At 40.9% G+C, this 12285-nt stretch overlaps 1 protein-coding gene across 1 annotated transcript; it reads right to left on the bottom strand.

The window, feature by feature from the left end:
• Positions 1–9520: 9520 nt before the first annotated feature.
• LOC111599234 (actin, larval muscle) lies at positions 9521–11334 on the bottom strand. The gene is made up of 3 exons (XM_023314831.2): positions 11240–11334; positions 10220–11170; positions 9521–10143 (listed from the first exon to the last, which is right to left on the bottom strand). Exons 2-3 carry the CDS (start codon positions 11142–11144, stop codon positions 9938–9940), a joined length of 1131 nt encoding a protein of 376 aa, XP_023170599.1. The 5' UTR covers positions 11145–11170; positions 11240–11334; the 3' UTR covers positions 9521–9937.
• Between the last annotated feature and the right edge of the window lie 951 nt (positions 11335–12285).

The following is a 12285-nucleotide window of genomic DNA, read 5'->3' as shown; positions in this document are numbered from 1 at the left end:
CATTTCTAACGCCACACTCACCTGATTTGATGGCCACACGAAAAAAAACAGGTGGAAGACGAAAAAATAAACCACAATTGAATTAAACAAGAGCCAGAAACGCTAAAAATTGGTTTTTGGTTTTCGGTTTTCGGTTTGCCTTGCCCGCCGCTGTGTGAATGTGTTGAATACTTCTGTTTCCGACAAGTGCGGCCAGTGTTCACGTCTGTTCACACACACACCCACATCCACACAACCGCACGAATAATGCATTTTCAAATTTCGCATTTTATGGCCAACAGTGTTTGGGCTTGGCTCGCAGTCCGCAAAAATTATTAATCAAATTTTTCGCAACAAATTAATTGCGTTTCATGTGCATTTATTTCCGCTACGTAACCAGCTAAAACTCCATGACATTCCAATTAGTGTTCGCAACAAATACAAAAAACGGAAAACACAGCCATGGCCAGCACTCACGAGCACAGAACGGATTTCCGATATCATATGCCACTCGTTGGTTAATCAACTCGCAACTCTTAAGAGCCGCTCGAAATTGTGCAATCCACTGTGCAATTGTTACACATTTAATTGGCTGTTCTGCTTAAAGCGGCGTGAGTAATTAATATTTAATGCTATGTGTGTCACGGCAACTTAATTACAGCATTGATAAATGTCGCCGTCATGATGCGATAGCCAACTGAAAGAAAGGCACAAGTTTATAAACTATAAGAAAGCGAGAAGATATTGATGAAATTTACAGGAGATCTCAGAGCAAATGGCCCTTTGTAGCTTCATTCCGAGTTACTGCTTCACCAGTTTAGCTCACTAGAACTTAGAAGCTTCCCAATATCTTTAACTACATTTCCTCTTTGTCATTAGGTAAGTTACTCAAACTTTTGATAACTTTTCGGATAGTATAAAACTAGATAAGTCAGCCGACGTTAAAGGAGATGTGATAAAAGGAGATGTGGTAAAATAAACCAAGTCTTTTACTTCATCTTCTGAAATATTTTTAATGTCTATATAAATACACAACAAAATGCATAAATTGGAGAATTAAATCTTGCAAAATAAGCTCAAACAACTGCAATTTGGTATTGTTTCCAGTGAATTGCAATGAAGTGGAACAAGTATTATGAGTATTATGAGCTGCGAGAACCTAGACATAAAGAAGAAGCATTACAGGAGACAAGCCAGAACAAGCCAAACGCATTCGAATAATATTTTTACAACAACTCTCTCAGCCTCACAATAATGCTACAGCAACAGTAGAAGGCAATCATGGCTTTGGAAATTTAATTTTCATTATTTTATTATTTTTATTATTTTTATTATTATTATATATTTTTATATTATTATATATATTATTATTTATTATTTATGGGCAACCTAATCGAAACAGAAATTAAATAATATAATTTCTTAAAGCCAGGGACGTTAGCAATCACAGAATTAAATGCTTAAGTGGAACAATGAGCTATAGGGTGTAACTACAGGAAATTTTAAGAGGATGTTAGATTTTTTTAAGTCACGACCCAATGAGGATCGCTTGTGTCACCTTCTAATGTTCAAAGCGTGGGCGGACAGACCTTCGTGCTGCAGTACTTAGATGCCTAAGTAGGCAGTTTGGGTGACAATCTAATCTCTCGGCCACCTCCTAGAGCTTCTCTTCAAGTTATGTCTCGCTCAATTTGCCTGGTTTATTGGGAAGCAGACTTTGCTATTAATTTCACAGCACCTCGTCATGTATAATTTAAAATTTATTATAATTTTTAAGTACTTTCAGAATTCAGATTACAATAAATGTATGATAAAAAACCATTATAATACCGAATTCAAATTCATTTTCAAGCGCGAAGCGCAAAGAGAGAAAGAAACAAAGATTTCAAAGCAGATTAATTAAGTTCATTTAACTTGGCAACTCTCTCGCTCTATAGACTCTTCTACTTTGCTAAGTGTTTGATCTGTTTTTGCAATTAAATATCGTATTACAATTCAATTAAAAATTAAATGAGTTTGATTCACAAAATCTACTCCATCTTTCGTAAGGATACTCAGGAAAGATGCTCCGTCCACTGAGATTTTAAATTCGCATTAATTCTTTGTGCCTTTGTTTGTTTCGTTTTCTTCAAGCGCTTTTTACTCGAGTCCCTGTAAAGTTTACCCAGCTGTTTGGCTTTTTTCTTCCAACCTTTCATTGTTCAGTCGTAATTTGCTTTGGCGAACATAAATCACGACCGCAGCTCACGCTCGCGCTCGCGCATTACCAACTCGCTTAGCTTAGCTAAGCCATAGCTGAAGCATAATAACTGTTTGGACGCAAACTGTTGCTGCCTCCTCAGCGACCGCGTGCCACGTGCCCACCTTGTGCATACTGTTGACTGTTATGAGAAAGCCAAAGGGCAAACAACAAGTCAAAGAGAGCGGGAGATCGCTTGGAATTTGCGTAATTTGAATATATTGAATATTATATTTAGGAATATTATTAAAACCGCGCTGCGAAAATTGTATTAAAAGCAAACAAAACCTAATGCAAATATATTAAAAATGAGTTGAAGCCTGGCGTCGAAGAGCGAATATAACAAAAGGCTTTCAACCCACGCATTCTCCGGTTATTTGCCTGATTGGATTTGCTAACAATAAAAAAGATTTTCTGCTTCTTGCATTTCCTTTACGCTGCGCAATTAAATGTTACCGGGAAAACTGTGAACGGACTTGGGTAAACACTTTCCACCCGCTCCAAAAAAAAAAAAGAAAAGAAAAAGATATAAAAAAGGTTTTCGCAATTAAATTTTGAAAAGGCAACCGCAATGAAATCAAAGCGAGACCCTTTTAAAATGCAACTCGCGCTTTCTTTTCGTTTTACCGAAAATTGTTTTTAAATAGTTTGCAGCTCTTTGCGCCTTCAATTGAATTCAATTCAATTTAGTTTGATTGGTCAATATGCACAGCATCGCCGCAAAGTTGCCAACTTTTCTGCGGTTTTAGTCTCAACAGCTCGAAAGTTTTTATTGGGCTGCACGCATTGACTTGACCCCCAAAACTGACTCGACCAGTTTGCGGCTGTTGTGGCTTTGTTCGACTTGCAAATGAAAATAGTTTCGCCGTATCCATAGCAGAGCAGAGCAGAGCAGCGCAGAGCAGGGCAGCCAGGGCCAAATATTTTTGCAATAGCAATTCAAAGTGTATGCGGCATGTTGTGCAAGCCAAATTAAAGGCATTCGACAGTCGAAGAAGCCAGCCAGTGCAGTCAAGTCCTACTGTCGGCAAAACTTTGCCATTTTTCCACTTCATATAACAATATGACAGTGCTGAATGAAATGCATGAATGAAGAAAAAGCGAAGCTCCAGCAAGGAGAGCCCAACAAACACACAAAATTATATATGCAACAACTCTGTGTGTGTGTGTGTGTGTGTGCGTGTCTGCCCCACAACCAACGACGAGCTGCAAAGCCAAATTGAGCAACATAAACGACAGTCAGCCTGGCCAGCAGCCACGACTATTACTGAGCCATGGCAATGCCACTCAATTCTCAAGTAGCCAGCAAAGCCAGCTGACAGTCGTGTTGGTGTCGCTGCCCGCTGCACGAGTCGGGTAAGAATAGTTTCCTTGCAGCAGCCAAATGGCACAGCTTTAAACGCAATTCAAAAACTAAGCTTCAACTCAAAAGAAATAAACGCAATACGTTTTAGAAAAGCGGCGCTTAGAAGAGCTGTCCTATGAAAAGGGTCCAGTTCCCTTGCATAAACAACATTTGTGGCTTCAGCAAATGTCATTTTTTATGCAATTAGTTTCAATTGCATGCTGACTTTATTCTAAGAAAATATAAGCATAGCAGCATAGAGGGAGCCACGCTGCTGCTCTCATAACTGCAACTTCAAATGCTGCACAAAAATTTCACTCTACATAATCAAATGATGCTGTCAAATAATTTAACAAGAGCTTTAACTGTGATTTAAAAACTTAACTAAATGCCAAAAGAAATATTATTTGATTGCCTGACTATGGCTATAAGGCAAGCGAAGTTGCTATGAGCAGACATAATGACGATATTTTATATAGCAAAGGTAAGCTGCGAGTGGATTTAGAAGCATATTTCTATTAATCATATGAGGAGAGACGTGCAGCAGGTTTGGCTAAGTAACAAATTATTGATCAAGAATATAGTAGAACTCAAAGTTCTTTGAGTAAGAGTTTCATGTGACAGAGCATGGCTCTGACCTTAGCAAATAAAATGATTTGCAAATATAAATAGATTCCAGTTAATATTTCACATATCTCAAACAAGCTCTATATGCTTTACTTTATGTACTCTCATAACCCTAAAAGGCTAGCGGAAATTAAAGATTCACATTATTCAAAGACTTCTTTTGGCATGCATTCAATGGAAGCCCCACTTTGACTAAAGATACTTCATGCTCTTGGGTATTACTTATTCATTCTTAGATACTCTTCAATGTACCCTCTGTGAATGGCAGCGCTTTTATTGTATTAGTTGCAGCGGCAGCCTCAACATCCTGAGTCTCAGTGTGTTTTTGTCTCTTCAGCTTGCGAATATTGCAATCACATAAATGGCGTCTGCCTAAAGCGAATCCACATCGATAAACGAGTGGGGAGAAGAGTTTAAGCTTCTGCGTGTGTGTGTGTGGGTGTGTGCGTGTGTGTGTGTGTGTGTGGAAAGAATGGGTCCATCCTTACCTTGTTGCGTTTCAGTGTTTGCCCGCCTCGACGTCTTATGTAAATCGAGGTGGCTTTAAGCGCCAGCTGTGCACATTCAACAGCCTGTCTGGCGATTTAATCCGGCCTCTCGCCTGCGTGTGTGCCGGGGTCCACTCAAGTCTCGAGCTATATTGACTGATGCGACACTTTATTTTTATACATCAGCCGGCGTTTGCATAAATTTCCAGCAGCTCAAAATTAAATATGTTAATTAAAGTCTAAGAAAAGCAAAATGCCAAATGCCGCAACTGTTGCATCCAAATTGCGCATAAATAGAAGAAATTCCAATTTACAAAACAATTTATAGCCGACAATTAAAAGCAAATGAAATTTCATAGAAATGGAAATTAACATTTCTATAATATCGATATCGAGATATACTCTCTGAATAGATTACCAATCATAGCCCGATTACATTTGGTATCGAGTACATTAGGCTTCCCTAATATGTGAGACCCTTTATGAAAACCCAATCAAAAAGAGAATAAGCGATTACAGGTGGGAAGAGGAAGGAAGATGCAAAGCAAAACCAGAGTGAAATGAAGTGTCGAAGAGCTTCAATCAAGCGTGGCGGCAATGCCTGGCTATAATAGATGAGCGAATGAACAGTGAAATACCTGAGCAGGTGCGTGGGATATTTGGGCAACAGTTTCTTTGGCGCTGGCAATGCAACAGCTTCACTCATGGATAAGCGCAAATGTGAAAAAATTCGCTAACATTTTTCAACACGAATCGAACGTGCGATGCCTACACACGGGCTGCATTGCCAGCTTTAAGGCTTATGGCTTGAATGAAGCGATTATCGCATCTCTGTCAATGTTGGCGCAGCCAGTGAAGTGTAACGAGCCACGGCAAACAACAACCCAACAAAACCCAGAACGGCAAGCCCAACTGGCTGCCCATCCATTCGGCATCCCTTATCTCTCTCTCTCTCTCTCTCACCTGCTGCTATCTTATTTATAAAGGTAAAAGGCAGCGCCTGATGTGTGTGCGTGCGTGTGGTTGGCTTCATAAAGTTTACAGCAATGCCGCCTTGGCGGTAAGCACGCGGCCCACTCAACGCTGTCCCTGATCCATATCCAGGGCAATATGCGTTCGACGAGGATAAGCTCGAGCTGCGAAGAGCGTTGACAACATTGAGGGTATTTTGCCATTCACGTTTAGTTAACTCTCTCTCTCTCTCTTCCTCTCTTTCTCTCTCTCTCTCTCTCTCGCTTTCTCATTGCTGACTGCGTGTGCATTGTTAATTCAATTAATGTCTGCTGGTAGCTGAGTGCAGTGATTATTGAAAAAATGCATGCGGAACGTTACAATAAATTAAAGAGCTTGAAAAGCTGAGCTAAGTCCCCACACTCAAATCCCACTGAAGGCAGGCAATCGAGCTGAATGTATGTTGCCTCCCCTGTTGGAAGGGCTTAACGTTAATGCGGCTCATAAGACTGATTCAATGATGACGATGTGTTTGCTAATGATAAGGATAATGTGCTAAGTTCATTTGACAATTGTGTAATAAATGCTTTAGAGTTTATGTACAGAGCTCAGCAGAGCTGCTTAACCTTATCAGATATGTACTTTTATATGGAGATATTTCGCTGGCATTAGCCAGATAAAATGAAATTAAAGTTGTTTGTGGATGACACTGCGGTGACACTGATGGCATCGAGACGATGTCAAAGTGAAAGTCTGCTGTAGTCAGCTTGTGGGCAGAGTTGGAGTCGCTGTAGTTGTTGCCCTTTTATTTATTAATTTCCTGTTTGCATGTGGTGCACCTCAAGCCGGAAAAACAATTTGTTAGCTTGTCAAAAGCAACGATAGCTGAGCAGAGTTCAACTCGTGTCCATGTTCCACATTTACGTTCATGTCCATGTCGAAGTCTGTAACCAGCGGCCAGTTCCGTTTCGGTTTCGACACTTCCTGTGCGCCCAACTCGTTAACTTGGCTTTAATGTCAATATTTGCACGCCTGGCCAATGCGAAATTTACATAATGAAAATGGCAAATATTGCGATGCGTTTGCCTTACGCATTAGCAGCAAATTATATTGATATCAATGGCAAGAATGGCCGAGCCAGTGCCAGCGGCAGGAGACGGGCGAGCTTGCTGCTTCAATTGAGCAAGTGCATTAAATTAGCATAAAATCAACAAGGCAGCAAACTGAATTGCCACCCGTTTGTATAATAGTTGCAAAATAGAAAACAATCCTCGCAAAATGAGCATGGCAAACAAGCAGAACAAACAGCAAAGCCAGCTACGAGTCTCGAGCCGGACGGCAGCTGCAATTAAATTCAATTTAATGTCCATACAAAAGTGTTAAACAACAACACGTTTGAGTGTGAGCATAAGAGCTGCCCAGACTACATAGATATCCTGGAAAAAGTGAAAGCAAAAAGAGGAGTTAACCAAGCAGAATGAGTTAATAAAGAAAGCGAAAACTTTATTAAATAAAATATTAAAATAATTTTAGTTTTCTATTCTTATTATTATCAGCTCACATCTGCTTCAGCATGAACACATTTTGTAGCTACGCTAAACTTTCTCTCCATCTCTCTAGGGACTTCAGCCTTTCAATTACTTTCCTGCCCAGGGTATTACATGCAACATTAAGGACGCTGGCAGCCGCGTGGGCGAAGCAGCCAACGGACAGCGACAGGCAAACAACAGAAACTAACTGCTTTGCCCTGGCTGTGTGCGATTTTATTAAATGCGCCACAATGCAAAACAAATTTGAAATGCAAACGCCTGACATTTGCTTGATAGTCGAAAATGTTGAATGTGCCACACCCCCCCAGCCCTGCACAATGACTGAGTGAGGCCAGTGACCGTGCCGCACAGCCTGGCGCAGACCAAAAGCCTTTTAACATGACCCAATTGCCGGCCCTAATTTCAGTGATTCCGCTTTGGCCACATACCACACCAGAGGCCATTCACATTAGACTAAAATGACACACGAATCACAATAATCAAACACACTCACGCACCGCACCGCACCGCAGCACACCACCACACATGATGGACAGTCATATGCCAACTTTCTGGGCACACGCTGCGTATGCGTCATTTGATATCTATACAAATTGTGCATGCAATTGACATTTCAGTTGTTTTGCTGCTGCTCCGGCATTTATGACAGCATTCCCAAGGCAAAATTGTTAGAATATACATTCATTCTTGATTGAATAGAATGTTTTGTTTCTGCCAACTGCTGCAGTCGGATAACGACAACATATTTGCTCCAAGCTTACTATCATTTGTGGAAAGTCCGTTCAGCATGGCTAAGCAACTGCAGAAACCAATGAAAATTTATGAGTTTTTCATTCCGCTTTTGACTGTTAAAAGCGAATAAGTCTGACAGATATGAGAGCAGCAATTGAACGTGAATCTATAATCAGCTTCTTTCTCTTGACTTTTATTTGTTTGCAATTTATTATAATTTGTGGAAAGTCAGTTTGCTGTGGCTGAAGAAGTCTAAGCTCTTAGATAGCTACTTTTATTGATATATAAGCATTGATTTTTAATAAGTTTAAAGCACTTATATGCCAGTTTTCTAATGGTATTTTAGAAATATATTTTTGATTTTAGAGCTATAGAGTTAGAGTTATAGAGTTATAGAGTTAGAGTTATAGCTTCTCTAACTTTGTCTGGCTTCAGATTGAGTATCTGAATCATCAAGTGTTTTCTCTATCAAAAATTAAGTATTTTACCTCGACATTTAATGAACACTCAATCGACATTTATTTGAGCATCAACTGAACATAATTGAAAAAAATTTCTTATCTTGATTTATTATTTTATTATTGATTCTGAAAACTTTGCCTTGATAAACATTTATATATAATGCTTAAGCAATCAAAGCTGCCAACTCTTAATCCTCACGCTCTAACAAACTCCTTGAACTGCCAAGCAGAGATGCGTTAGCAAAACACGGCAATTAGCTAATAAACTTAGTTTCTTGTTTTATTTATGTTTTTTGTGTGTGTTTCGGTAAAAGCACTCTAATGTTGTAGCTATTAAAAATTGCGCTAGTAAAAAGTTGTGCTGCATGTCGAGCAAGTGATTTTTGCACCTGGCCAAATGTTCAGTTGGCAGCCATAAAAGTTTATGTGTGGCCAAGAGTGACAGCTACAGCACGTTTTGACCAGCTTGCTGTTGTTGGCCGACTGTCTTTGGCTTGTTGTTTCAAAGTGAGTGCAAAGTTTACTTGCACTTTGGACAACTTGCACATATATCACAACAACACACTATATATATATAAACTTTATATATATATTTGCTGTATATTGATATAAGGAAGCAGCAGCAGCGGCAGCGGCAGCGGCAGCATAACGAGCATTAAGTTGCACTGTGCAGCTGGTACATGACACAACACAAGACATATGTACACGGTCATATAGTCACTCAGTTCGGGCATAAATCAAGACTAACAATACAAGCACAAGACACACACACAGACACACACACACACACACGTACCTATACACATCCGTCTAAGTTGAGCAACTTCCGTGAGAGAGAAGCGACGAAGCTGGGCCGAAAAATTTGACAGCCAAGCAAACTGCGTGAATAACTCAGCCAACTACAGATACAAAGTTACAGCTACAGATACGGATACAGATACGGACAGCTGAAAAGTTTCACAAATTGCTGATTGACGTTTTGGGATAAGATCGCAATGGATTCCCCTTGGTTAGCGTAATTAAAAAAGTTTGCCAGGCCCATCGTACATACAACAAACTGGGACTGTTTCAGCGCATTTCAAAGTTTCGTTGAAGTTATAAATATATACATATAAAGATACAAATATATATAGATATATACACATTGCTTCGTTGTACATCCGATTGTCTTTTATTTATTGAGTTTGGCTCTTGGTCAGCTCCGTAACTTAGAAACAAATGAAAATCCAGATCGTAACTAAATATAAAATATGCTCTACCTACTCGTTTTCTCTGGGGTCTCTTGTCCTCTATTTCAACTTCTTCTACTTCCTCCGCCTCTTTTCAACTAAATGTAATTTTAAAGATACTTTTATCTGCAGCGCCGGGTGGGCGCCCAGATGCAGCTAGCCTGGTCATAGCTAAACATATACCCAATGTCAGATATAAGATATGCGTATAAGATCTTCTCATATAGGCTATATATAAACGCCACTTGTTGTTGTTCTTTTTTGCTCTTGGTCTTGTTGTTGTTGTTGTTGTTGTTGATTTTCTTGTTGGTGGTTGTTGGTGGCTGCTGTTGACGCTTAGAAGCACTTGCGGTGCACAATGCCGGGGCCAGACTCATCGTACTCCTGCTTGGAGATCCACATCTGCTGGAAGGTGGACAGAGAGGCCAGAATGGAGCCACCGATCCAGACAGAGTATTTACGCTCAGGTGGTGCAATGATCTTGATCTTAATTGTGGACGGAGCGAGGGCAGTGATCTCCTTTTGCATGCGATCAGCAATACCTGCAAAGAGCACGCAGATCGAGAGAGATAGGTTGAAGTTGAGTCTGAAAAGTCTTTTGAGTTTCAGTTCACTTACCAGGATACATGGTGGTACCGCCGGACAGCACATTGTTGGCATACAAATCCTTGCGGATGTCGACATCGCACTTCATGATCGATTGGTAGACAGTTTCGTGAATGCCGCACGACTCCATGCCCAGGAATGAAGGCTGGAACAGAGCCTCGGGCGTGCGGAAGCGCTCGTTGCCAATGGTGATGACCTGGCCATCGGGCAGCTCATAAGACTTCTCCAGCGAGGTGGAGGCGGCAGCGGTGGCCATTTCCTGCTCAAAGTCGAGAGCGACGTAGCAGAGCTTCTCCTTGATGTCGCGCACAATTTCACGCTCAGCCGTGGTGGTGAACGAGTAGCCACGCTCGGTGAGGATCTTCATCAGGTAGTCGGTCAGATCGCGACCAGCCAAATCCAGACGGAGAATGGCATGGGGCAGGGCATAACCTTCATAGATGGGCACAGTGTGGGAGACACCGTCGCCGGAGTCCAGGACAATGCCAGTGGTACGGCCGGAGGCATAGAGCGACAGCACTGCCTGAATGGCCACATACATGGCGGGCGAGTTGAAGGTCTCGAACATGATCTGTGTCATCTTCTCGCGATTGGCCTTGGGGTTCAGTGGTGCCTCGGTGAGCAGCACGGGATGCTCCTCAGGAGCCACGCGCAGCTCATTGTAGAAGGTGTGATGCCAGACCTTCTCCATATCGTCCCAGTTGGTGATGATGCCATGCTCGATGGGATATTTCAAAGAGAGAATACCACGCTTGCTCTGCGCCTCATCGCCCACATAGCAATCCTTCTGACCCATGCCCACCATCACACCCTGATGGCGAGGACGACCCACAATGGATGGGAAGACAGCGCGTGGCGCATCGTCGCCGGCGAAGCCAGCCTTGCACATGCCGGATCCATTGTCCACAACCAGAGCTGATGCCTCTTCGTCACACATTTTGGCAGAAGATTGAGTTTAGCTAACTGCAAAGAGACGACTCAAACGTTATATCCTGGCGATTGTCGATAGACAGGCAGGCAGGCGCCACTCACGACGTGTATATACCACAGCGACAGCAATCAGAGTGATTCGCTATATGGCCGACATCTGCATTTAAATAAGTTCTGTCCGTCATCTCAGAACAATGGATATTTTTCACCCTAGTAACATGTTGATGAATTCTGAGCGTGCGGCAAAGGCGCGACCATGGGCGCAGGGCGAAGCAGGGACGCAACTGAGGAATCTGACAGCATAGAATTTATTTTGGCATACTAAGCTGCAATGGGGTACATTAGCTATAGTTTCTTTGTCGAAAACATGAATGAGCTGGGAGCTATGCGCTATGAATGAAGTTGACTCAAGGGAATTTAGCTAAGTCTTAGAGTTATACAATTGATAATTAGTTGATATCATTTCTTTTTTATTAGGTTCTATTATATTGCTCTCACATTGTTAACTTTTTCAACAACTTCAGAGACTTTTTGAATATATTTATAAATTATATTTATTTGATTATGAATAATAGATTTAATGCTGAATGCATATAGCAGCGATGCCCATGCAAATGCTTGGGATATTATATATAATATAGTTTATATATAATATGCTTCATATACTTTTTTATTATATATTATATATAATAAATATCTAGCTACATATATTTTCCAGTATAGTTTTCATCAAAGCAGTTAACAAAATCCAAACTCTTTCCATTCCACTTTCCTATTGCCTTCTAACTCTTCTCATCTTTTGTTTAATACTCATTATATGTCACACGAAAATTGATATTAAGTTAGGGTATTCCACATTATTAAATAGTCGTTTGGCAACTTTCAGCTTGTATCATTTCATGTTCATCAAATTATGCCTGCTGCAGTCGTTGCCAGCTAAGTTGCATGAGGGCGAAGATGCGCCAGGACTTGTATAGGCATACGTTGTTGTTATATTTTTAAGTTTTTATATAAATAAATGCGTTGCACCGAACAATGCATGCTTGCACCACATACTTGGCCACATCGAGCAGCGAGCAGCCTTTCTGTATATCACGAATTGTGTGCCAATGATGTGACAAAATGATTTGACTGCCTGCTCGCTCGGT

This window comes from Drosophila hydei, unplaced genomic scaffold (assembly GCF_003285905.1).
Source record: "Drosophila hydei strain 15085-1641.00,03,60 unplaced genomic scaffold, DhydRS2 tig00000001-arrow-pilon, whole genome shotgun sequence".
Taxonomy (NCBI): domain Eukaryota; kingdom Metazoa; phylum Arthropoda; class Insecta; order Diptera; family Drosophilidae; genus Drosophila; species Drosophila hydei.
The sequence above is the reverse complement of the archived record's forward strand: the minus strand, read 5'-3'. Positions and strand labels throughout refer to the sequence as shown.